This window comes from Mobula birostris, chromosome 11 (genome assembly GCF_030028105.1).
Source record: "Mobula birostris isolate sMobBir1 chromosome 11, sMobBir1.hap1, whole genome shotgun sequence".
Taxonomy (NCBI): Eukaryota; Metazoa; Chordata; class Chondrichthyes; order Myliobatiformes; family Myliobatidae; genus Mobula; species Mobula birostris.
Genome location: NC_092380.1, coordinates 29,382,277 through 29,409,687, shown reverse-complemented (window position 1 = coordinate 29,409,687; position 27,411 = coordinate 29,382,277). Strand labels below are relative to the sequence as shown.

The window sequence follows — 27,411 nt, the reverse complement described above, 5'->3', positions numbered from 1 at the left end:
AAAATCCTTCTGCTTCGCTTCCCTCTCCCTGGTTTCGGTCACTTCCACACATGGGGCCATTGTGTACGCGATGCTCACAGGGCAGCGACATCGGGGTGTGAGTGGTAGATTGGTGATGGAAGGATTAGAGACCGTCCATGCGTCCGTCTCTTGGGCAGTTCAGTGTACAGATGGCTGATCAGGGAGAGGGAGGAGGAACAAGCTGATATCTAGCAACAACTTTAAATTGAGGTTCTATTGCAACTTTATGAAACCCTGGTTAGGCCACATCTGGCATATTCTGTACAGTTGTGGTCGCCCCACTATAGGAAGGATGTGTGTGAGTGGGTGTGTGTTGTGGGATAAGGGGCTTGTATGTGAGTATGGGTTTGCGAGCTGGCAGAAAAGGTTCTTGTGTGAGAGGGTGGGTGTGTTAGTTGGGAGAAAAGTGTCTTGTTAGTGGGTATCTGTATTGGGGGAAAAGGCGATTGCGAGTGGGTAGTGTGTGAGTTGGGAGAGAAGTGTCACAGAAGCAAGAAAAGGGGCTTCTGTAGGAGAGGCCAAGGTCTCGATTTGGACAGAAGGTGCCTTTGTGTCAGTGTTGGTCTGTATTTGGGAGAAAAGGTCAGATGTCCCCCCGAGAGTGAGGGTCTAATAGAGACAGGTCAGTGTACAGATCACCCCCTGAGAAACGGGGATTGAGAGACACCAGTCAGTGTACAGACCTCCGCCTGAGAGAGAGGACCTGAGAGACACTGGTCAGTGTACGGGTATCTGCCTGAGGGAAAGCGAGTGAGGAAGTGGTCAATCTAGAGATACGCACCTGTGATAGGGACTGAGAGATACTGGTAATGTACAGATCTCCCCCAGGAGACACCGATCAGTGTACAGATCTCCCCCTGAGGGAAAAGGTTTGAGAGACACTGGTCAGTGTACAGATCTCCCCCTGAGAAAGAGTGTCTGAGAGACACCGGTGAGTGTACAGATCTCTCTCTGAGAGAGAGTGTCTGAGAGACACTGGTCAGTGTACAGATCTCCCCCTGGGGGAATAGGTCTGAGAGACACTGGTCAGCGTACAGATCTCCCCCTGAGAGTGAGGGACATTGTAGAGATATTTCCCATGTTCTATCCATGTCACAGTCCGATCGTTTCTCTGTTTCTCACTGTTGACTGCTCCTGTCCTGACTGCACATCCAGGTCCCGTCTAAAGGAGACTGGAAATACCCTGCTCACCCTGACATCGCTTCCCCACTGAGGAGTCTGGATAATGGGTCGGGTGGACTGGGAGGGAGAAAGATACTGAATCCTCAAGAGCACCCTGAAGGACAGTGTTACAGTAATCAGGGACTGGGCTCTTCTTTTGCAGTCTTGTTCTTCCCCCTGGGGGTGGTGCCTTTCTGCTTGTGACCACACCACCTCACAGCCCAGTTTCCTGTTCTACTCTACGCCTCTGCACACTCTCCACCAGACTGGACTGCTCAGAACCAGAAACTCGAGGAGGGCAGAGGACCTCTGTATCACTGTACCCCGTCCGCCTGTCCTCGAGAGAGAGATGGACACTCGGCAGCTGCTCGCCCTCTGGCTGATCCTTTCTGTCCCTGTCTGTGAGTTTAATTTGTAAAAAATCCTTCTGCTTCTCTTCCCTCTTCCTGGTTTCGGTCACTTCCACACTTGGGGCCATTGTGTACGCGATGCTCTCAGGGCAGCGACATCGGGGTGTGAGTGGTGGATTGGTGATGGAAGGATTAGAGACCGTCCATGCGTCCATGTCTTGGGCAGTTCAGTGTACAGATGGCTGATCAGGAAGAGGGAGGAGGAACAAGCTGAAATCTAACAACATCTTTAAATTGAGGTTCTATTGCAACTTTATGAAACTCTGGTTAGGCCACATCTGGCGTATTCTATACATTTGTGGTCACCCCACTATAGGAAGGATATTGGGGCTTTGGTGAAGGTGCAGAGGAGCTTTACTATGATGCTGCCCGGTTTAGAGGGTATGTGCCATCACGAGAGGCTGGACAAACCTGGGTTGTTTTCTCTGGTGTGGTGGAGGCTGAGGAAAGACCTGAAAAAGGTTTACAAGACTATGCGAGGTGACAATAGAGAAGACAGAGAATATTAGGAACCGTCCCTATAACTTTTGTTGGAGTGGGTGGGTGAGTGAGTTGGGACAAAAGGGGGTTGTGTGTGAGTTGGTGGGTGTCTGTATTGGGCGATAAGAGCTCGTGCGTGAGTGAGTGTGTGAGCTTAGAGAAAAAAGGCCCGTGTGTGAGTGGGTGGATGTCTGAATTGGGAGATATGGCTTAATGGGTGACTGTCTGAATTGGGAGAAAAGGGTTTTGCGTGTGAATTGGGTGGCAAGTGGCTGGTCAGGTCTGTGATTGGGTGGATATGTGAGTTGGGAGAAAATGAGCTTGTGTATGAGTGGGTGTGTGTCTCCTCTGGGAGAAAAGTACTTGTGTGTGGGTGTGCGAGCTGACAGAAAAAGGGCTTGTGGGTGGGTGTGTGTATTGGGAGAAAAGTGGCTTTTGTGTGGGTGGGTGCTTGTCTTTTGGGAGATAAGGGACTTGTGTGTGAGTAAGTGAGTGACTGTATTGGGAGGAAAAGGTCCTGTGTGTGAGGGGAGATGTGAGTTGGGAGAAAAAGGCTTGTGTGTGGGTGGGTGTGTCAGTGGTTAGGTGTGCATTAGGAGAAAATGGGCTTGTGTCTGACTGGGAGAGGTTGTGCTAGGAGACAAGTGGCTTCTGCATGAGGGAGGTGTGAGCTGGGATAAAAAGGGCCTGTGTATGAGTGGGTGGGTGTCTGTATTGGGAGAAAGGGGCTTCTGTATGAGGAGTTGGGAGAAAGGGGATTTATCTATGAGTGGGTGGTTGAGAGATTTGGGAGAAAGGGTCTTTGTATATGATTGGGTGTGTGTGTGTATTGGGAGATATGGGGCTTGTGTGTGATTGGGTGGATGTATAGGGAGAAAAATGAGATTGTGGGTGGATATGTGAGCTGGGGGAACTGGAGCTTCTGGGTGAGATCCGTATTCATAGAAATGTGGCTTGTGTGTGGGTATTTTGAGAAAAGTGGCTTGTGGGTGTGTGTGTACATATTCGGAGAAAAGGGACCAAGAGTGGAACTAAAAGACATTGGTTAGTGTATAGATCGTTCCCCGTGAGAAAAGGGACCAAGAGACACCAGTCAGTGTACAGATCATTCCCTGTGAGAAGAGGGACTGAGAGACACCAGTCAGTATACAGATCGTTCACTGTGGGAAGAGGGACTGAGAGACACCAGTCAGTGTACAGATCTCCCCCCTTCGAGTGAGGGACACTGTAGAGTGGTGGAGGGTGAGAGGAGACCTGATAAAGGTTTATAAGGCTATGCGAGGCAGAGATAGAGAATATCAGGAAGAACCCCTATAACTCGTGTTTGAGTGGTAGGGAGAAAAGGGGCTGTGTGTGAGTAGGTGGGTGTCTGTATTGGGCAAAAAAGGTTTGTGTGGGAGTTGGGAGAAAAGGGTCTTGTGTGTCAGTGGGTGGGGGTCTGTATTAGGAGAAAGGGCTGATTGGGTCCCTGTCTGAATTGGGAGAAAGGGGGCTTGTGTGTGAGTTGGTGGGTGTAAGTTGGGTGAGAGGTGGCTGATCTGTCATTGGATGGATGCGTGAGTTGGGAGAAAGTGAGCTTGTGTGCGAGTGTGTATGTGTTTCTTTTGGGAGAAGAGTACTTGTGGGTGGGTGGGTGAGTTGGGAGAGAAAGGGCTTGTGGGTGGGTGTCTGTATTTGGAGAAAAGGTGTCTGTGGCAGCGGCTGTGCATATGAGTTGGTGTGGGAGTAGCTGAGTGTCTGCATTGGGAGAAAAATGGTTTTGTGTGGGGTGGATTTGTGAGTTGGGAGAAAAGGGGCTTGTGAGTGGGTGTCTGTTTTGGGAGAAAAGTGGCTTGTGTATTGTGAGAAAAGGGACTTGTGTGTGAGAAAGATGTCTGTATTGGGAGAAAAGGGGCTTGTGTGTGAGGAATTGGGAGAAAGGGTGTTTGTCTATAAGATGGCGGGTGAGAGCTTTGGGAGAAAAGCTCTTTGTGTATGATTGGGTGGGCCTCTGTTTTGGGAGATATGGGGCTTTTGTGTGAGTGGGTGGGTGTATAGGGAAATATGGGCTTGTGGGTGGATGTGTGAGCTGGGGTAATGGGCTTGAGAGTGCGTGTCTGTATTGGTAGAAAAGTGGCTTGCTTGTGTGTGGGTCGGTGTGTGTGTATTGGGAGAAAAGGAGATTGTCTGAGTGGGTCTGTGAGTTGGGAGGGAAGGGGCTTGTGTGTATGGGTGGGTGTGTGGGATGGGCGATGTGGCTTCTGTGTTAGTGGATGGGTGTCTGCGTTGGTGGAAAAGTGGCTTCTGTATGAGTGTGTGGGTGTCTGTTGTAGGTGTTCTGGTCACCCCACTATAGGAAGGGTGTTGAGGTTTTGGAGAGGGTGCAGAATTGCTTTACCGGGATGCTGCCTGGTTTAGAGGGCACTAGACAACGGGGTGACCCGTTGGGGCACCCTTTGAAAGAAGGGTAGTGCAGACTGATGTGACCAGAATGAACATTAAATTTTCCTGAATGCTATTGGTATCACTTTGCTTTGGGACTGAAGTAGAAAACCTCAGTTTATTAAAGAAGAACAACCCATAGCAAAGCAAATATAGCTGCTCCTCATTTAATGAAGGACACTTTTGATGGCACCATTTCTGGTTTATCTGCTACCCTTGTGCCTCTCGTTGTCATTCTGGAGACGTGCAGCATTTTCATCCCCCGTCTCTTCATCTCTTCTGCTGGTTGATGTTTGTCTTTGATCCTGGAGTCGTGCGGCCCTGGTCTCATCTGATTCTTGTTCTCTCTCTCTCCTTGCCGCTTCCCGACGATGTTTGGTGTCATCCCTTGACCATAATGTCCCCCTTCTCTTTCCATGTGGCATAATTAGGCTGAGCATTTTTTTTACCCTATGCCTGGGTTGTGCCAAAGCTCTCTCCAGTCCACTGTGCAATGTGTCTACCCTTTTCTTCCTCTGTCTTCTGCTTTTCCTTTCCCCTGCACCGTTCCCTGAAGAATGGTCTTGGAGAGTCCACTTGGTCTTGCTATGTGGCCACTCCATCTCAGTTTCCTCTTCTTTACCGAGGACAGTAGATCTTAGTAGTATGTCATGTGTGTGGTGATGGTACTTTGTACTTCGTCATTTGAGATATGGTCTGTATAGGAGATGCCGAGGAGCCTTCTGAAGCATCTCATTCCTACTGCCTGGATCTTCTTTTGCTGTTCTGCTGTCAAAGTCCATGATTCGCATGCATACAAGAAGGTGGAGAGCACAGTGTGTGCAGGAGTTTCAACTTGGATTTGAGAGCAATGTTATTGTCTCTCCAGAATGGTTTTAGTTTAGTTTGTGGTGGTAGAGGTTTTCAAGAGACACTTAGATGGGCACATGAATGTCAGGAAGGTGGAGGGATATGGACATTGTTTAGGTCGGAGAGATTAACTTTTGGGTGTTTATGATTTACTTTTTAGCTGGTTCAGCACAACATTATGGGCTGAATGGCCTGTTCCTGTGCTGTATCATTCAGTGTTCTCTGTTCTTCACACAGATTTGTGTTATAAACCACAGATGTTACTAGGGACATCAACATTCCACCTGCGGTTACAATTGTCATCGTGGTCAGCACAGAGAGTGTGGGCTATGGGGACTGTTCCTCTCTCTGCTCTTCTCTGTCCTAAGGATGGGACAATGTGTAAATTGTACATAGTACAGGAGGTTGTTCAAGTGAGGGGACAAATGAGAAAGGTGGTGGTCGTAGGGGTCGGGACAGTTAGGAGAACAGACTCTTCTTCATAGCAGAGACAGAGACAAAAGGCAGAGTTGCCCTGTGCCAGAGTTAAGGGCATCTTCTCTGGGTTGGAGGGGAATTCAGAGTGGAGGGCCAACAGTTGCTGCTTCTTGCACAGGATCTTAGTCATACCTGGGAGTAGGCCATTTTCCTGTAATGATGAAGGATTAATTAGGTTGCAATATCTGCAGTGAATTGAGTTGTGTTCCTGGTAGAGGGCTCTTCAAAGATATCCCAATGATAAAAGATAGACTACTTTCAAATTGTGTGGAAGAACTTATAATATTCTTAGTCAAGAAATCAAAGTTGTGGGAGTGGAAGGGAGGGGTGGGGTAGGGGGCGGCGGGGGGGAGAGAGAGAGAGAGAGAGAGAGATGAACTGTGGGTGAAGACAGAGAATGAAGGAGATTGAATGAGGCTACTGGTAAAAACAGAAAGTAGACAAAGGGAGAGATGAACAGAGGCTCAGAGAGAGTGACAAGGCAGTGGGATGTGCTTGATTTACAGTTGGTGCTCTATGCTCTATCCCCCTGTGGCTTTGTCCCCTGTCACGGAGCACTGGATGGGTATGACACAGTCAGCTCCTGATATTTCACTTCCTACTTCAACAATCTCTGTTCTCCAAACACCAAATAAGTCTTCAAGATGTGGAAGTTGTTTTGGTGGTGGGAAACCAGCCAGCTCTGTACCTGTCTCGTTTCTGCTTGGGTGTGCAAGACCAGCTTTTAATGATGGACTCTTGGGTGTAGAACCATAAGATTTGTCTGAGCCTTGCTGAGTGGACCCTTCATCCATTGTGGTTACTGCTGGAGTCTCTGTTTGTCCACATCCTGAACCAAAATTAACTCTACCTCTCTCCCTCCCTTTCTTTTTTCTCCCCAAACTCTCTGGAGATCTCTCAATCTCTCTCACCGTGAATATCTTTGTTTCTGTACCCATCCGTAAACCTCTGTCTCTCCTTAAGTCTCTGGGTCTGCTGGCCTCTCAGCAGCTCTCGGTTCCTCTCTGACTGCTTCTGTCTCCTCCTGCCACCCCTGGGGCCAAACACTGCAGAAACAGACCCTTTCATCCACTGAGTGTCCACTGGCCATCATGCACCAGTTGACACTGACCCCATGTCATTAATCCCGTTAACTCCCTCACCCTCACACTGGGGACAATTTACAGTGGTCAGTCAACCCACATGGCTTTGGAATGTGAGAGGGAGCAGCACTACCCGCTGCCGTTCTTCCACCATGTTTCCCCTCCCCCCTCCAGTCTGTCTGTATTCTGTCTCTATCTCGATATATCTGGACTCCAGAACCATTCTCTGCCTGATAACTATCCACTTCCTGCCCCTTCCTTGCCATTTGAAACAGTATTTGACCAAACACCCTCCCTGTGAGGACCAGCTTATCACACACTGACACCAGCTCCCCTTCTCTACAGGGGCTTTGGCTATTCAGATCCGTCAGTTGTAGGATGAATAAAACCAATTACTCCAAAAGCTTATCGTACTCTATAATACAATTCCATCAGTGACCACGCCCTTCTAGTTTCTATGTTCTACCTTAATGCCCACACTGGATGATCCCCCCAACCATATCCTCTCGAAGGACCATCGTTAAGTCCTGTTTCTCCCTCTCCTCTCTCTCCCCTGCAGCTCTGTCCCACCTGCAGCATCTGTATCCTGGAGCACTGAGCTGCCAGACCTGCCCTTCCCTCAGCCATGTTTCTGTTGTCTGTTATATCCAGGCCCCAGAGCTAGTGCTCACCATGAGTTCATCCGCTTTACCAGTTAAGCCTCTCACGTTGAAATAAATGCAGCTTAAACCAATGGCCTTTCATTCTCCTTTATAGAGTCAAAGAAACAGGCCCTTTGGTCCATCCAGTCCATGCCAAAACATTAATCTGCTTAATCCCATTGATTTACACGGACCACAGCCCTCCATATCTCTCCCATCCATGTACCTATCTTCATTTCTCATAAATGTTGAAATCGATCCTGCATCCACCACTTGTGCTGACAGCTCATTCCACATTCTCACCACCTTCTGAGTGAAAAAGTTCCCCTCATATTCCCCTCAAACATTAAACCTTTCACCCTTAACACATGACCTCTAGTTCTAGTCTCAAGCAACCTCAGTGGAAAAAATCTGCTTGCATTTACTCTATCTATACCTGTCATACTTGTGTATAGCTCTATCAAATCTCTCCTCCGTCTTCTACGTTCAGGAGAATAAAGTCCTAACGTATTCAACCTTTTTCCTTTCATTCAGGTCCTCAAGTCCCAGCAACATCCTTGTAAATTTTCTCTGTACTCTTTCAATCTTGTTTACATCTCTCCTGTAGGCAGGAAACCAAAACTGCACATAAGACTCCAAATTACACCTCACCAACATCTTACACAATTTCAACATAACATCCCAACCCCAATATTTAATACATTGATTTATGAAGGCCAATGTGCTAAGTGCTTTATTTACAAACCTATGTACCTGTGACACCACTTTCAAGGAATTGTGGATCAGTATTCCCAGATCCCACTGTTCCACTGATCTTCTCAGTGCCCTTCTGTTCATCACATAAGACCCACCCTGGCTAGGCCTCCCAAACTGTAACACCTCATACTTGTCTGCATTAAATTTCACCTGCCATTTTTCAGCTGGACCAGATCCTGCTGAATGCTTTGATATTCTTCCTTACTATCCACTACATTGCTGATCCATTTAACCACATTATCATCCAGATCATTGATATAGATGACGAACAACAGACCAGCCATCGACTTCTGCAAACACAACGAGTCACAGGCCTCCAGTGAGAGAAGCAATTATCTACTACCAATGTCAGACTTCTCCCACAAGGAACCAATGTCTAATCCAATTTACTACCTGATCTTGAATGACAAGCCATGCAGGACCTTGTCAAAGGCTTTGCTAACTTTCATGTAGACAACATCCACTGCCTTGTCTTCATCCACTTTCCTGGTAACTTCCTCAAAAAACTCTATAAGATGGTTACATGTGACCAACCATGCACAAAGCTATGTTGTCTCTCCCTAACACTGGACAACAAAGATTTTGCTTCCTGAATACCTTTAGGTGTATCTTATGAATTTTGGGCTACTGATCATGAAAATCACCATGAAATTTCCCTATCACGCACCATTTTTAAGAATAAACTTATGTTTATTATTTCAATTCATAATTCAATCAATTAAAATGTTGCCTACAATGTAAGCTGGAAAGTTTCCTATCTTGTCCAGGCATGTTTGAGCATGCTTAGGCGGCGTGGCTGCTGCATGGCAGGACAGGTTTTAGTAATAATTATTGGGTAAGGATGGAATTTGCTATCACGAGGCATAAAATTTCTATGAAGGATTTTGATATTTGAGACAGATGCTTCTCAGAATAACTGATGCCAAGATTAAGGAAAGCATTTTTGTTGGTCCACAAATCAAACAGGTCATCAATGATAGGCAATTTGAAGAATTTCTAGTGCGACCAGAGAAAATCACATGGAAGGCATTCAAGGAAGTTGTTGAAATTTTTTTCGGCATCTACAGAACACCAAACTACATGCAGCTGGTTGAAAGCATGCTTCAAGCATATAAAACCATGAAGTGCAACATGCCACTAAAGATTCATTTTCTGCATTCCCATCTAGACTTCTTCCCTGCAAATCTTGGTGCTGTTAGTGACGACCATGGTGAAAGGTTTCACCAGGACATTGCGGTCATGGAGAAAAGATACCAGGGCAACTGAAATCCATCAACGCTGGCGAACTACTGTTGGACACTTCAGTGACAAGCCTCAGACACTGAGTACAAATGAAAATCATTAACAAAATATTTTTAACTTAGTTGAACTATTGCAAAGCATCAGCGCCATTATGCAATGTGTAGCACATGCCCTTACACTTCCTCCCTTACCACCATTCAGGGCCCCAGACAGTCCTTCCAGATGAGGCGACACTTCACCTGTGAGTCGGCTGGGGTGATATACTGCGTCCGGTGCTCCCGATGTGGCCTTTTATATATTGGCGAGACCCGACGCAGGCTGAGAGACCGCTTTGCTGAACACCTACGCTCTGTCCGCCAGAGAAAGCAGGAGCTCCCAGTGGCCACACATTTTAATTCCACATCCCATTCCCATTCTGACATGTCTATCCACGGCCTCCTCTACTCTAAAGATGAAGCCACACTCAGATTGGAGGAACAACACCTTATATTCTGTCTGGGTAGCCTCCAACCTGATGGCATGATCATTGCCTTCTCTAACTTCCGCTAATGTCCCACCTCCCCCTCGTATCCCATCCGTTATTTATTTATATGCACACATTCTTTCTCTCTCTCTCCTTTTTCTTCCTCTATCCCTCTTACTATACCCCTTGCCCATCCTCTGGGTTTCCCCCCCTCCCCCTTTTCCTTCTCCCTGGGCCTCCTGTCCCATGATCCTCTCATATCCCTTTTGCCTATCACCTGTCCAGCTCTTGGCTCCATCCCTCCCCCTCCTGTCTTCTCCTATCATTTTGGATCTCCCCCTCCCCCTTCCACTTTCAAATCTCTTACTAGCTCTTCCTTTGGTTAGTCCTGACGAAGGGTCTCGGCCCAAAACGTCGACTGTATCTCTTTCTATAGATGCTGCCTGGCCTGCTGCGTTCACCAGCAACTTTTATGTGTGTTGCTTGAATTTTCAGCATCTGCAGAATTCCTTGTGATTACTTTCAATAAAAGTTAATTTGATTTTTCTTCAAATTCCTATGTGATACAAGTAGTCTGAAATTACATTTCTGTTCATCCTCAAGCAGTCTATCATAAACAAAAAAAAAATTCCGAGGAAGCAACACTTTTGAAAAAATTTGTTGTCCAGTGTAATCAGTTCCTGTCTATAAAAATACTTGTATATCTGGTCTCTTAGAATACCTTCCAATAACTTTCCCAATACTGATGTCAGGCTCACCAGGCTATAATTTCCCGACTTATTCCAAAAGCCTTTCTTAAACATTAGCTCTCCCGCAGTCCTCCGGCATGTCACCTGTGGCTAGGGATGTTTTAAATATCTTTGCTAGGACCCCTGCAATTTCTACACTAGACACCCATAGGGTCCAAGGGAACGCTTTGTCAGGCCTTGAGGATTTGTCCACCCTAATTTGCCCCAAGACTGCAAGCATCTCCTCTTCTGTAACCTGTATAGGGTTCATGACCTCTCTGCTGCTTTGTCTCACTTCTATAGACTGTGTGTCCGGCCCCTAAGTAAACACAGATGCAAAATGTAACCAACTTTGGCTCCATGCACAGATTACCACTTTGATCTTCCAGCGGACCAATTCTGTCTTTTGCTATCCTTTTGTTCTTAATATGTCTGTTGAAACCCTTAGGATTCTCCTTCACCTTGTCTGCCAGAGCAACGTCGAGTTCTTTTAGACCTGATTTCCTTCTTAAACGCTCTCCTGAATTTCTTATTCTCCTGAAGCACTCATCTGTTTCTACCTGCCTAAATCTGCTATGTGCCTCCTGTCTATCCTGATGACTGAACTTGCTCTCACGTGGAATCTGTGTTGTAATGAGCTCTTCGGGCCTGATCAAGGTGCCGGAGAGCGTTGGGCTCTAAGGGTTTTAGAGCACCTGAATTGTTGAATTGTTCTTTAATGAGAGTTGTTAATCATTTAGCATTCCTTGTGTTTTTCTTGAGTGACTCGCTCTTTGTAAAGCAATCTCCTTGTGCTTTCTGTATAAATTTGTTAAGTTTATTTTGATAGTCTCGGGAATCCTGTGTTACTGTATTCCTTAAGCAGGCATCTGATTATTGCTAAGCCCAGGGTCCTAGTTTTGAGAATGTTTTGTCTTACAGTGTTGCTTGGCCGAGCCAGTGATGTTCTTTTGGAATTATTATGAACAAACTTTCATCACTGTCTCTACATCTGAGACTGTCTTTCCTCCGCACTGGGGTTCTGTTATTGTAGCGCACATCTTGACATGTGTATGACGTCCATACAGAGTGTGAGAGGTTGCAGCCCCTGTCTGAGTATTTGAAGGGGCTCTTCCTCAAGTTCTGGTTACCCTTTCCAGCTTCAATAAATCCTTCCTCGAGCTGAACAAGCAAGAGAAAATCTGCAGATGCTGGAAATCCGAGCGACACACAGAAAATGCTGGAGGAAGTCAGGCCAGGCAGCACCTATGGAAAGGAGCACAGTCAACATCTCAGGCCAAGACCCTTCAGCAGGACTGGAGAAAAAAAGATGAGGAGCAGAGCTTAAAAGGTGGGGGAAGGGGAGGGAGAAACACAAGGTGATTGGTGAAACTGGAAGGGGGGAGGGGTGAAGTAAAGTGCTGAGAAGTTGATTGGTGAAAGAAGGGCTGGAGAAGGGGGAGTCTGAGAGGAGAGGACAGAAGGCCACAGAAGAAAAGAAAGTGGGGGGGGGGAACACCCGAGGGAGGCAATGGGCAGGCAAGGAGATAAGGTGAGAGAGGGAAAGGGGATGGGGAATGGTGAAGGAGATGGGCATTTCTAGAAGTTTGAGAAACCCTCTCTCCTTCACCACTCCCCATCCCCTTTTCCCTCTCTCACCTTATCTCCTTGCCTGCCCATCACCTCCCTTTGGTGCTCCTCCCCCCCATTTCTTTCTTCCAGGCATTCACAGAAACAGGCCCTTCAGCCCACAGTGTTGTGCCGATCCAATTATATTAGTAATCAAATGGGCAACATTACTAATCTTCCTTTCCTACACAATGTCCAAATCTTTCCACTTCCCTCACATTTGGGTACCTATCTGAAGCCTCTTAAAAATCCCAAATGTATCTCCCTCTGCCACCACTCCAGACAGTACATTCCAGACACCCACTCTGTAAAAAAAACTTGCCCCTCTCCTCTCCTTTGAAATGACCCTCTTTCACCTTAAATGCATGCCCTCCAGTATTAGCCATTTCAACCCTGGGAAAAAGATACCATCTGTCTACTCTGTCTGTGCCTCTCATAACTTATAATTTGCCAAGAACAATCATGGTCCATAACGATGATGATGAATCTTATAAACTTCTATCAGATCTCCCGTCAGCCACCACCATTCCAGAGAAAACAACCCAAGATTGTCCAACCTCTTGTTCTAGCACATGCACTCTAATCCAGGTGACAACCTGGTAAACTTCTTCAGCACCCACTCCAAAGTCTTGACATCCTTCCTAAGAGGCGGTGCTGGATTCTGGTGTCTAAATCCAAGGTTTTTTTAGTAGTCAGGAATGAGGTGTAAAAATGGTTCTTCATGATCGTTTTATTAAGAGTTCACAGAGCAAAGAGAACAGGAACAGACCAGTTCCTGAAGAAGAGAGGATCTATAGATCGCACCTAGTATAAAACAGCTACTTTTATAGCCACAGAGATAAGAAATATTCCATAGATAAGGCACAACTAATTAGAAAATACTTAGTCAAAACTGCAGTAAAAAGTTAACCAATAAGTAAATTCTAGCCACTTAATGCAGAGCTTCTAGAGCTCCTCGAATTTACTTTGTTAACCGCTAGAGCAGGGAGTTCCCAACCTTTTTTATGACGCGAAGCTTTATCATTAACCAAGGGGTCCGTGGACCTTAGGTTGGGAACCCCTGCACTATAGGCATATAAAACTCTTACACAGAAAGACTACTTAAAATACAACCAGATAATTAATTGTTAAATTGTAAAGAAAAAGGCAATTAAAATTAAACAGTCAGATCAATCAGGAGTGACCAGAACTTATGGATGCTGTCTGGCCTGCTGCGTTCCACCAGCATTTTGTGTGTGTTGCAATATTCTAGATGTGGCTTAGCTAGCATTTTATAAACTATTACTAAGTTGTCGCAGGCCTAGGGGGCCGGCTTTGGGCAAAAAACTGCAAAACAACTTCCTGACTTTTGAATTCAGTGCATCAACCAATCAAGACAAGCTTGCCATTTGCCTCCTTGACCACCCTATTAATAGGTGTTGTCACTTTCAGGGAGCTATGAACTTAGATCCCAAGATCCCTCTGCTCACCAACACTTAAGTGTCTTGCCCTTAACAGTCTACTGTCTCTTTACATTGGATGTCTCTCATAGGAAGCTCATCCTGCAGATTAACATGCATGGGATCAATGGTGAATTGGTTGGTGGATCCATAACTGGCTTGCTCGGAAGACAGGGTAGTGGTTGAAGGAACTTATTCTAGGATATGGACATTGAGCAGGCATAAGAGTTTATTTGCCACTTGATTATTAACTCTGGTGGTGTAGTGGCATCAGTGCTGGAGTTCGGGACGAAAGGTCGTGAGTTCGAATCCAGCCGGCTCTCCTGCTCGCTTTCCATCCGTGCTGGGTTACGAGTTGGTGATCTCTTTGGAAACTCACCCGGCAGAAGGCAATGGCAAACCACTGCTGTAACTTGCCTCGTATGCGGTTCCCCACTACGTCAGAGAGGCGCGAAGGAAAATCGTCCGCTGACCGGAGAAACTCCGGATGTGACGTACCTTTCCTTTCCATTGGTTTAGTATGACATCATGGGCCGAAGGGATTGTTCTTGTGATGTACTGTTCTATGTTCTGTGCTCTAAGTTAAAGTCCCCCATGACAACAATTCTATTATTTTTACACCTTTCCTTAAGCTGCTTGAATAACTGTTCGTCAATGTTGCAGTGGCTATTAGGAAGGGGGAGTCTGTAGTTCAATCCCATCAGGGTGGTTGCACCCTTTGTATTTTTGAGTTGTACCCATAGACACTCCGTGGACAAGCCCTCCATTATGACTCCTCTGAGTGCCACTGTGATATTGTCCCTAACTAGTTGAGTAACTTTTCCCAGCTACCCCCACCTCAGCTCTTTTATCTCCCCCTCTACCTTCTTTGAACATTATGCATTATTCCTGTCCCCCTCTTAACACAGTCTCTATAATGGCCACAATATCAGAGTTCCATGTACTGATCCACACTGTTCACCACTTTACTCATAATACTCCTAGCATTCAAGTACACACACTTAAAACAATCTATCCCATTGCACCTATTACTTTGCTCCTGCTTACTTGTGCTGTCCTGATACTGTTTCTTCTCCATCCCTCCACTTTCTGACCTGATGCTCTGTTTCCTATAACCCCTGCCAAACTAGCATAAACATTCTCATGTATCACTCGAGAACCTTCTCAATCAGGATATTGGTTCCCCTACAATTTAGGTGCAACCTGTCCCTCTTGTACAGGTCATCCCTGCCCCAGAAGAGGTTCCAATGATCCAAGAACCTGAAACCCTGCTCTTGCACCAGTTCCTCAGCCACTCACTCATCTGTACTGTCATTCTGTTCCTGGCCTGACTAACATGTGGTACTGGCAGTAATCCGGAGATTACTACCTTGGAGGTCCTGCCCTTCAGCCTCTTTCCTAACTCCCTATACTCACTGTGCAGGGCCTCTTCCCCCTTTGATGCCAATATGCACCACGACCTCCGGCTGCTCACCCTCCCCCTTGAAAATATTCTGTAGCCCCTCTGAGACATCCAAGACCCCAGCACCTGGAAGGCAAACCTCCATCCTGGCTTCTCTTTTGCAGCCACAGGATCTGCTGTCAGTCCCCCGGCCAACAAGTCTCCTATCACTATTGCTCTGCCTGACTTTACGCTTCGCTGCTGAGTGTCAGAGCTGGACACAGTGCCACTGGCCTGGGATCTGCTGCTGCCGGGTCTCTTCCACATCTCCGACCAGCCCCTCCCCCCCCCCAGTCGTATCCAAAGGGGTACACTTGTTGTCGAGCAGATTTCCTACAAGGGAACCCATCACTGTGTGCTTACTCCCCTTGCTTCTGGTGGTCACGCATCTACTATCTGAAGCTTGAACTCTGGGTGTGACCACCTCAGTAGAAGTTTCAGCTATGAGGTGTTCACCTGATGTCAGCTCCTGACTAACGTCAAGGAACTGGAGCTGGAGTTGGATGTGCCTTCACCTTGTCAATCAAGAGCTGAAGTCGGGTGTAGATCCTGCAGATGTCGTCATCAGGAAGACCGTTAGGCACCCTGCAATCCCACATCTTACAGGAGGAGCACTCCACTACCCTAATTACCATCCTGCTTACATTGAATTTAGGACTAAAGACTTACAGACAACAAAAAGAAATTCTTACTCGTGCCTTATCTCTGAAACCTTTGAATTTCACACTGACCTAGATCACTTACATAGAAACATAGAAAATAGGTGCAAGAGTAGGCCATTCAGCCCTCCGAGCCTGCACCACCATTCAGTATGATCATGGCTGATCATCCAACTCAGAACCCTGTACCTGCCTTCCCTCCATACCCCCTGATCCCTTTAGCCACAAGGGCCATATCTAACTCCCTCTTAAATATAGCCAATGAACTGGCCTCAACTGTTTCCTGTGGCAGAGAATTCCACAGATTCACCACTCTCTGTGTGAAGAAGTTTTTTGTCATCTTGGTCCTAAAAGGCTTCCCCTTTATCCTCAAACTGTGACCCCTCGTTCTGGACTTCCCCAACATCGGGAACAATCTTCCTGCATCTAGCCTGTCCAATCCCTTTAGAATTTTATACGTTTCAATAAGCTCCCCCCTCAGACTTCTAAATTCCAGTGAGTATAAGCCTAGTCGATCCAGTCTTTCCTCATATGAAAGTCCTGCCATCCCAGGAATCAATCTGGTGAACCTTCTTTTTACTCCCTCTATGGCAAGAATGTCTTTCCTCAGATTAGGGGACCAAAACTGTACACAACACTCCAGGTGTGGTCTCACCAAGGCCTTGTACAACTGCAGTAGTACCTCCCTGCTCCTGTACTCGAATTCTCTTGCTATGAATGCCAGCATACCATTCGCCTTTTTCACCGCCTGCTGTACCTGCATGCCCACTTTCAATGACTGGTGTACAATGACACCCAAGTCTCGTTGCACCTCCCCTTTTCCTAATCGGCCACCATTCAGATAATAATCTGTTTTCCTGTTCTTGCCACCAAAGTGGATAACCTCACATTTATCCACATTAAATTATTCACTCTCTTCTCACTGAGCTTGTTATAGTTTTGGGTCAAACTTCACAGGCCCAAGTTCTGCAGATAAAGTAAATGATTACAATTGACTCAGAAGCACACTTGGACTCCACCTGTTCTTGCCGAAGCCTGCTGAGCCAAAGCCTCCCACTCCAACACTGGCCCAGTCCAACAACGGTTGCTCCAAAAATAGCCATTCTGCTTACACCTTGCTTCCTTTTATTGAATCAAACAAACTTTGGAGTCATTGCTATTGATCATCTCATGTGGTACCATATAATGCACTTCTTTGTAAAAGTTCCATCATCCTTTTGAATTTATAGCCATCCATTGGTTGGTACGTTGACTCCTTTTCGATATATGGACTTATTTCCTAATACAGTCAAATTCCCACCAGATTCCATAATCACCTTTGTCACCTGGTCCACAATTAACAGAGTTTGGACCTGCACCGTAGACCCTCGTAAATAGCATCTTGAAGATTTCTTTGTTTCTGAGTACCCGGGATTGTGGGAGAATTCACAGCTCTGTAAAGTTGTCTCAGGTGGAAAATTTCTGCAGCTACATTGCCACTCTGATGCCAACCAAATGTTCAAACATCCAATGGTTGGTACATCTGTTCAAACATCAGCGTGACCCTGCTTCATTTCATTCCTTCAGCTTCCTGCTGACCAAGTCTCCCCAGCCGTCACGGGAGTTCTAGACAGCGGACGGTTCTCAGAGGGTGCTGGAACCGCTTGAGGAGAGGAGGTGTGGCCTCGGGCAGGAAACGTCCTTGTGTGATGTAGGAACTGTGGGCTGGCTGTGTGACACAGCTGGGAACCAGACAGTAGGCCCCCTGGCCTGCTCCTGTGGTTGTGATCCTCTCAGCTCTGATTCCTCCTCCTGTCACTGAGCTCACCTGCTGACTTTCTCCTCTTGCTTCCTCAGCTGGAACGCGGGCTTTCTCTCCCACTGTGAAGGGAGCTCGGGGAAAGTCGGTCTTCTTATCTCCGGGGATCTCAGTTGGATCGGACGTTTATGAGATTGTGTGGAAACTGACATCACTCAGTAGCAGGATAGTGCAATACATAAAGGGGAACACTGAAATTTTCATGGCTAAGTACAAGCAACGGATAACTCTACATCCCGGGAACTTCAGTCTGGAAATCCATGATGTACGGAGAGCGGATGCTGGTGATTATGAGGTGACTGTTACCACAGGTTCAGGAGCTGAATCCAAAAGGATAGTTCGACTGGAGGTGTACGGTGAGTGAGATGCTGCAGAGGTGCCTTAGTTTCACTGGCTCCTGAGACACTACTAACGAATGGGTGAGGGTAGATCCCATTGGTTCCCCTGTTCACTGATCCCCACTGACTGTGAGTGCCCAGAGCTGGGCTCACAGACCTAGTGTCAGGCAGGTGGTCTGCTGGACACACTCTCCACATCCATGGTGACTGGGCCAGGGACCATGAAGGATAGAACTGTCCATGGGGGAACCTCGAGGCACTGAGGCTGGAGGAGATGAGCACATGGGGAGGAGGGAACTGAGGGAAAAGCCAATGGCATTGAGGGACTGGTGCGGATGGGTCAAATGATCTGTATCTGTGGGTCACAGTTAAACAGATCTCACTCACAGGTCTGGTCTGTCATGTTCAGGGATCCCAGTTGTTCTGCCTGTTTCCCAGAGCACTTTATCTATTTACTGAGATACAACACAGAATAGGTCCCTCTGGCCCTTTGAGCCACATCACCCAGCAGTCCCCTGGTTTCATCCTTGCCTAATCATGGGGCAACCGATAAAAAACTAACCTACCAAACAGTACATCTTTGTGCTATGGGAGGAAACAGGAACACCCGGAGGAAACCCACGTGGTCACCGGGAGAACGTTCAAACTCCATACAGGCAGTGGTGGGAATTGAACCCGGGTTGCCTGTACTGTGAAACGTTGTGCTAACCACTGTGCTATCGTGGCATACCTCTATGCTCCCATTGCCACTCTGCTTGTTATTTCCCCAGACTGAAGTCTGAGCTCAGCAAGGTGTTTTATTCCTCAGCCTTCATGTTGTGCTGTGTGATACCCTGTGTATTCATTACACTGGATATACTGCTCTAGCGCACAGACACAACGGCACACTCACACCCAGCAATACTCACTCTTACAGTAATACATCATTCACAATAATCCCACCCAGCAATGTCTTTCCTCCTCCATCCCAGAGTTAACAGGTTCCCATGAGAATATAAGACCACAAAGACATAGAAGCAAAATTAGGCTATTTGGCCCATCAAGTCTGCTCCACCATTCTTTCATGGCTGATATTATCCCTCTCAATCCCATTCTTCTGTCTTTTCCATGTAAAATTTGACACCCCAAATCATCAAGAACCTGTCAAATTCTATTTTAAAATACTCAATGACTTGGCCTCCATAGCTATCTGTGGCAATGAATTCCACAGAGTCACCACCCTTAACTAAGGAAATTCATCATCAAAGGGACATTTTTCTCTTCTGAGGCTGTGCACTCTATCCCGGACTCACACTGTAGGAAACATCCTGCCCACATCCATCCAAACCTGTCAATATTCAATAGGTTTCAATCATATCCCTCATCGTTCTTATAGACTCCAGCATGTGCAGGTCCAGAGCCATCAAACAATTCTCATATGTTAACCCTTCCATTCCCAGAATCATTTTCGTAAACCTCCCCTGGACCCTCTCCAATGCCAATAAATCTTTTCTTCGTTTTGGGTCCCAAAACTGCTCACGATACTCTAATTGTGGTTTGACTAATGCCTTATAAAGCCTCAGGATAACATCTTTGGTTTTATATTCTCGTCTTCTCTAAATGAATGCATTTACCTTCCTCACCACCGTCTCAACCTGCAAGTTAATCTTCAGGGAATCATGCCCAAGGGCTCCCAAGTCACATAGCCTCTCTGATTTTTTGAATTTATCCCTGATTAGAATACAGTCCACTCTTTTATTCCTTCTACCAAAATGCATGACCATACACTTCCCTACACTACATTCCATCTGCCATTTCTTTGCCCGTTCTCTCAAAGCCATCAAATCTGTCATCCAAATTATTAACACATCATGTTAAAAGAAGCAGTCCCAACACCGACCCCTGCGGAACACCACTAGTCACTGGCAGTCAACCAGAAGAGGCCCCTTTTTTCCACCTGCCAGTCAGCCAATCTTCTATCCAATGCTAGTGCCTTTCCTTTAGCACCAAGGGCTCCTGCGTTATTGAGCAGCTCCGTACGTGGCATCTTGAAAAACGCCTTCTGAATTCCAACAGATTTGTCAGATAAGATTTGCTGACTTTGGCCTATTTTATTATGTGCCTCCAAGTAATGGAATGCAACATCTTCCCAACCACTGAAGTTAGTTCATCCAGCCTCTAATTTCCTTTCTTCTGCACTCTCCCTTCTTAAAGACTGGAGTGACATTTCCAATTATCTAGTCCTCTAGAACCATTCCAGAATCAAGTGATTCTTGAAAGGTCATTACTAATGCCTCCATAATCTCTTCAGCTACCTCTTTCAGGACCTGGGGTATCCATCTGGTGCAGGTGACTTACCTAACTTCAAACCTCTCAGCTTCCCAAGTACCTTCCCCTTATAATCTTAACTACCCTCTCTTCTGCCAGAGACACTCTTGAATTTCTGTCATTCTGCTAGTATCTTCCACAGTAAAGACTGATGCAAAATACTTAAGTTCATCCACCATTTCTTTGTCCCCCAATACTACCTCTCCATTATTTTACAGTGCTCCGATATACACTCTCACCTCTTTTACTCTTTATATTGGAAAACATTCTTGGTATCCTCTTTTTATATTGTTGCCTTCATATTTAATCTTTCCTCTGATATTGCTTTTTTTTAGTTGCCTTAAGTTGGCTTTAAATAGCTTCCCAATCCTTGAAGTTCAAACTAATTTTTGCTGTTTTATATGCCCTCTCTTTTCCTTTTATGCTGTTTTTGACCGCTTGTCAGACACAATTGCCTTATCCTCCCTTCAGAATACTACTTCTTTGGAATGTATTTATGCTGTGCCTTCCGAATTGCTGCTAGAAACTCCAGCCATTTCTGCTCTGTTGTCACCCCTGATAGTATCTCCTTCCAACCAACTTTGGCCAACTCCTCCCTCATGCCACTGTAAGACTGATAAACTTTATCTTCAAACTATCATATTATGACCACTGCCTCCGAAGGGTTTCTTGACCTTAAGCTCCCGAACTAAATCTGATTCATTACACATCACCCGGTCCAAATAGTAGCCAGGGAAGGTGGGATCTGTGCTGAAGAGATGGTTTTCCCTAATGGGCTCAACGCAAGCTGCTCTAAAAAGACATCTCGTAGGCATTCTACAAATTCCTTCTTTTCGTACGCTGCACCAATCTGATTTTCTCAATCTACCTGCATACTGAAATTCTCCATGACTATTGTAACATTGCTCTTTTAACATTCCTTTCCCGTCTCCCATTGTAATTTGTAGAAAAATACAGCACAGATACAGACCCTTGTCCCCATCTAGTCCATGCCAAACCATTTAATCTGCCTACTCCCATCGACCTGCACCTGGACCATAGTCCTCCATACTCCTACTTTCTATGTGCCTGTCCAAACTTCTCTTCAACATTGAAATCAAGTTTGCGAGCATCACCTGCCCAGGCAGCTCATTTCTCACTCTCACAACCCTCCGAATGAAGAAGCTTCCCCTCATCTTCCCCTTAAACTTTTCACCCTTCACCCTCAACCATGGTTATAGTCCCACCCAACCTCAGTGGAAAAAAGCCTCCTTGCATTTCCCCTATCTATACCCCTCATAATTTTGTATACCTTTATCAAATTTCCCCTCAATCTTCTACATTCCAAGGAATAAAGTCCTAACCTTTGAAATATTGGCAACTAGGAACATTAGACCCACCATGCTCAACTTTTTGATTCCTGATTTTGTCTGTGGTCTTATCAACGTCTGTCTCCACAACCTCTCCACTATCTGCTCTCGCACCCTGGTTCCCATGGCTCCTGAAACTCTAGTTTAACTCCCCTAGTGCAGCACCAGCAAACCTAACCACTAGGATATTAGTTCCCTTCCAGTTCAGATGCAAACCATCTCTTCAGCACAGATCCCACCTTCCCTGGCTACTATTTGGAAGCCTGTATATAACTCCCAATACAATTTTTTTACCATTACACTTTCTAAACTCTACCCACAAGGTTTCTACATCTTGTGATCTATTTGTATACCAACTGCCCCATCCTCAGCCCTTGCCATTTCAGTTTGCATCCCCTTGCTAAATTAATTCAAACACTCCACTCAAGCTCCAGAAACCTGCCATCAGGTTTAGAACATCAGAATATGAGAAACAGGCATGTAGGAGTGTATAAGTTAGTGAGATCATATACATATTCAGAGTGTGGAAGAGAAGGGGTTTGCTGTCTTGAGACAATTTAGGTTGCACAAATCCTCTGGGCCTGACACAATGGTATACAGAAGACACAACACTTCGAACTTTGAAATGGATGGGCTGCAGCAGCAGAAGACTATGAACATACACTCAGTGCCTACTTTATGAGGTACAAGAGGTACCTAATAAACTGAGTGTATATTTGTGATTTAGAATGAAAATGTGGTTAAGTGGATCAGCAAATTTGTGGATGACACCATTACTGGAAGCGTAGTGAACAACGAGGAAGACTATCAAAACTTGCAGCGGGATTTACCATTTGGGAAAACAGGCTGAAAAATGGCAGATGGAATCTAATTCAGACAAGTATGAGGTGTTGTCTTTCGGGAGGACAAACCAGGGTAGGTCTTACACTGGACTTACACCATAGTGTGTGGTAGCGCAAAGGGACCTGAGAATATAGATCCATAATTCCTTGAATGTTACATCACGGGTATACAGAGCTTTTGGCACATCAGCTTTCATAAATCGGGAATGTAGTACAGGAGTCGGGATGTTATGTTGAAGATGTACGAGACATTGGTGAATCCAAAATCAGGTTAATTGGGCCATCTGTTGATTGGGACAGCTGGTTATTTGTTACAACTCTTAAAGAACAAAAACTAATCAAGAAACTAGCTGGGATTCCTTTCATTTATTTGGGACACTATGCTGCTTAATTGGGACAGGACCCTGTCGTTGAACAGTTTCTTTTTCAACTAACATCGATCACATAGTTTCAGACACTACAACAGACACTATAGAGTGAAGTTCTTAAGTAGCAACGGTTGTACACGTCAGTGCTTTAGTCACCGATAATTGGTGAGAAATAAGCAGCAGAGAAATTCAGATCTGATTTGCTCACTGTAGTTTCAAACATTCAGGCTTAGAGATACCAGAAATGGCTTTGAGTGAAAATGTAATGATTTCACTACTTCAACAGGTTAGAGACTACAAAGAATTTGATTTTATCAACAATGTGTCATAAGGTGGTGGCTGGGAATGGACACAAGTGCTAGGCACAGACACTGAAGTACCAGGGACAGGACTAGGATACAGGGTGAGCGCTAGGACATGGACACGAAAACCGGGAACCTGAAACAGGACTGGACAAGAGAGCTAGGAGCCCCGGCTTGAACTCCGAGCCAGAGACAGGGCAAGGACCTGGGTCTTGCCTCTGGCTTGGACCCCAAAACTAGGCAAGGATGTGACTTGGCTGGCAGGCAGGGCGAGGCTGGAGACCAGAGACTTGAGGTGAGGCTGGAGACCAGAGGCTTGGGGCTTGGGGCTTGGGGCTCGGGGTGAGGCTCAAGGCTCAAGGCTTGGGGTCTTGAAGCTGGCAATCTGGCCTGGCTTACCCGACGGAGGCAAGGGACAGGAAGGGAGCTAGGTACAGGGTGGCTCCAAGACAAGACTTCAGGCGAGACGAGTCAAGAGTTACCGGCAAGACAAGGCAAGGCTTCAGGCAATGCAATGTGAGACAAGAACTTCAGGCGAGGCGAGAGTTACCAGCAAGACAAGGCAAGGCTTCAGGCGAGGAAACAGAAGTCAAGGGAAGGGATACAAGGAGTAAGGACAAGAACAATCCAGCAGCCATGCCCTGGTCTCTGGAGGTATTTATGCAGCCAGCCCCAACGAGAATCAGCTGCCTCAATTAGTGCTCAACAGGAACAGAAACAGGGTAGACAGGAAAACCTGGAGCAAGGGTTGACGGACCAGACCGTGAACCGGAATGCAGACTTCACGGACCGGACCATGACACAATGATCTGGAATGTTACAAAGAAAATGCAGAGTTGGAGGATGCAATCATCGATAGCATTGTATGAAGACAGTCCATTATCTGCACTCGGTCTCTGTGTTGGTTTTGTTCATTTAAATTTAATCAAAAGAACACAGCAGTGTACACTCGATGAATTCATTCATCAAGAACTATTAGGAACTAATACACAGTGTATAGTACAGTAGCAGTATTGGTAATGTTCTAACTTGTCCTGTATTTCATTTAAATACATAATTTGTTACTTACTTAAACAGTACAGTCTTTTTTATACCTTTTTCCATGAAATGTCAGCCAACTGGGATAGCCGCTTAATTGGACCAAAATGTACTGGTCCTGATGTGTCCCAGTTAATCGGAATCCATTGTATCATGTCCATTTCTGGTCACCTAATCACAGGAGAAATATGAATAAGATTTTCAGAATGCAGAAAAAAGTTACAAAGATGCTGCCAAGACTTGAATACAGGAATAGGTTGAACAAGTTGAACTTTATTCCATGGATTTCTGAAAAAATGTGGAGAGATGTTATTAAAGTAGACAAAATTGAGAGTGGCAAAGATAGGGTAAATGCGTGCAAGCTCTTTCCCTTGGGGTTGGGTGAGACTGGAACTAGAGATCATAGGTTGACAATGAAAAATGAAATATTTGATAGAAATCCAGGGGGGTACTTCTTCACTCATTGGCTGGTACGAGTGTGGATGAGCTGCCAGTGGAAGTGGCAAACACGGGTTCAGTTGTAACATTTAAGAGACTTTTGGATAGGTACACAATAAGAGAGATGTAGGCTAGATTAAGGTAGATGGGACTGGGCAGAAAACTAGCTTGTGTGGACTAGATGGGATGAAGGGCTTGTTTCTGTGCTCTGGTGCTATATCACTATGACTCAAAGATCTGAAGGAGGCCATTTGGTTCCTTGAACCTGTTGCTCACTCACTGAGATCAGAGCTGGTCTGACCTCGGCCTCAGGTCCACTTTCCTGCCAGTTCTTCACAACCACACTTCCCCTCAACTCCCCTCCAGACCAAAACTCTTTCTGTCTTGGCTTTGAATACATCCAGTCACTCTGTTTCCATTGCTCTCTGGAGGAGAGAATTCCAATGATTCCTGAACTTTAGAGAGCAGAAATTCCTCCTCAAGCTTTTCCAAAGTGGGTGTCTGCATATTCTGAGCCTGTTGTCCTGAGTCCCGTGTTCAAGATCCCTCAATGGGAAGAACATCACCTCAGTACCCATCCTGTTGTGTCCTCTCAGTATCTCGTGTCCCTCTTCTCCTTGTCACTGGAACCCTCATGTGCCCTTGTGTGCTGTCATGTACCTTTCAGTTGGGTCTTCTAATATACAGTAACAAACTACAACATCAGAGGAATCAATATTATTTATTTTTACTTATTGGGATACAGTGTGGAATCAGCCCTTCGAGCCATGCTGCCCAGCAACCCACCTATTTAGTCCTAGCCTAATCACAGGACAATTTATAATGACTAATTAACCTACTAACCAGTAAGTCTTTGGACTGTGGGAGGAAACTAGAGCACCCGGAGGAAACGTACATGGTCAGAGGGAAAACGTACAGATGCCTTGCAGGCAGCGGCAAGAACTGAACCTGGGTCACTGGTGCTGTAAAGTGTTGTGCCTGTAGGTGAATTTTATTATTTACTTCAGAAGTGGTTCTGAATAGAGCAAGAGCGGGAGTTTGTAGGACGGGAGACAATATGGTGAAGTGGGGTTTAAAGACCAGCAAATCCTGTGACTGGCGAAAGGGTGCAGAACATTGAACGCGTTCTGCGCAACTGCCCACTCTCACCTGATTTAGCTGACACCGACCTGTTCAACATCAACCGAACAACAGTAGAGTGGCTGGCTGTCTGGTGTGACAAGCTGTGAATGAATTATTTACTTGCAAAGGAAGTCTACTTTATTGTCTGGAAAATAGCTTCAATCTTACAGCTCAAAGAAACCATTTTTATACTTTTTACTACACACAGTAATTAGGTTGTTCCATTCCATAACATTCCTCCATTATATGTAAATGTCTCTGGTTCCTGACATCTATTCTTCAACCAGTCCATTTATCTTTAGAGGCTTCTCTCCCCATGACAGCTGTGTCCTGCTTTTCCCTATTGTCAAAACTTTTCCCCCTACCATATTGATAAAACCTGCACACGCACACAGAGACTTGTAAGCCTCCCTGCCAAACCAGCAAAGCATTCTGGGATCACACTGGTTCCATTTTGTTGCATGACATTTTACAAAAATTATAAATTCATAAAGACTTCAAGGTTACAGATATATCTCCACAGTGTTTATCCAGCTCCCTTCAAACTCCTCAATGAGATTCAGTATGGTCACTTCCTGTGTGAATAAGCCTTACATTCCCACCTTTCACGGATTACCTATTGGATTTATCCATCACTGTCTCATCAATAATGTCCTGATCTGGTATCCAGGAGATGAAACTTCCCGTGTGTGAAGGAGAAAGTAATTGTTCTTCTGAGGACCATACAGATCTGTGGCACAATGATTAGCTCTAATGCAGAACCAGGGGGGTGGGGATTAGTCCAGGAGACCTGTACTGGCAGGATAGGTGATAGTTAGTGAGACAGAGAGGAGTTTCTGTGAACACCAATGAGTCTCCAGGATGGTGTATTTTTCATACAGAGAATGGTGGTTATTTTGAATGTGGCCAGAGGAAGAAGTTGAGATAGTTACAATTACAACGTTTGAAACATATTTGGATAGTTACATGGTTTAGAGGGATATGAGCCTTATGTAGGCAAATGGGACTTACTCAGGTAGAGCCCTCGGTCAGCATGGAAGAGTTGGGCTGAAGGGACCTTTTCATACTGTATAACTTTAAGATTAATAGAATTCTAACCAGGACCACAGAGTTATAACACAGGGCATGATGAAGGATGCTGCTGAAGTCATGTTGTGTGCAAATAAATGTTAAATATAAAGGGAGTAAAATAGTGGTGGCCTGGCATGTTTTGAGGGAGTAGGAAATGGTCTTGGTGAGTTATGGAACCTAGAACATAGAAATATACAGCACACTATGGGCTCGTCAGCTCATGATGTTGTGCCGATATTTTACCTACTCACGATCAATCTAAACCTTCCTTCCAACATAGCCCATAATCCTGCATTTTTCTTTCATCCATGTGCCTATCATTTAAATGCCCCTAATGTATCAGTCTCTACCGCCCCCAACAGTGCATTTCACTCTCCATTTAAGACACTTACCTCTGACATCTCCTCTAAACTTCTCTACAATTGCCTTAAAATGATGCCCTCTGGTATTAGCCATTGCCACCCTGGGAAAAAAGGCACTGGCTGCCCTCTCTATCTACTGGAAAGGTAGTGTGAGAAAGTTCCTGCTGAGTTTAAAGGATGAGGTTGCAACCGCACAAA

The 27,411-nt window shown here is 45.7% G+C and overlaps 1 protein-coding gene across 1 annotated transcript in view; it reads left to right on the top strand.

Moving 5' to 3' along the window:
• The first annotated feature begins 1,513 nt into the window (after window positions 1–1,513).
• LOC140204975 (CD48 antigen-like) overlaps window positions 1,514–27,411 on the top strand; it is a 37,926-nt gene continuing 12,028 nt past the window's right edge. The window contains exons 1-2 of the mRNA XM_072272016.1: window positions 1,514–1,583; window positions 17,715–18,032. Of these exons, the coding sequence (XP_072128117.1) occupies window positions 1,532–1,583; window positions 17,715–18,032 (370 nt within the window). The 5' untranslated portion in view covers window positions 1,514–1,531. The remainder of the gene's footprint in view (window positions 1,584–17,714; window positions 18,033–27,411) is intronic.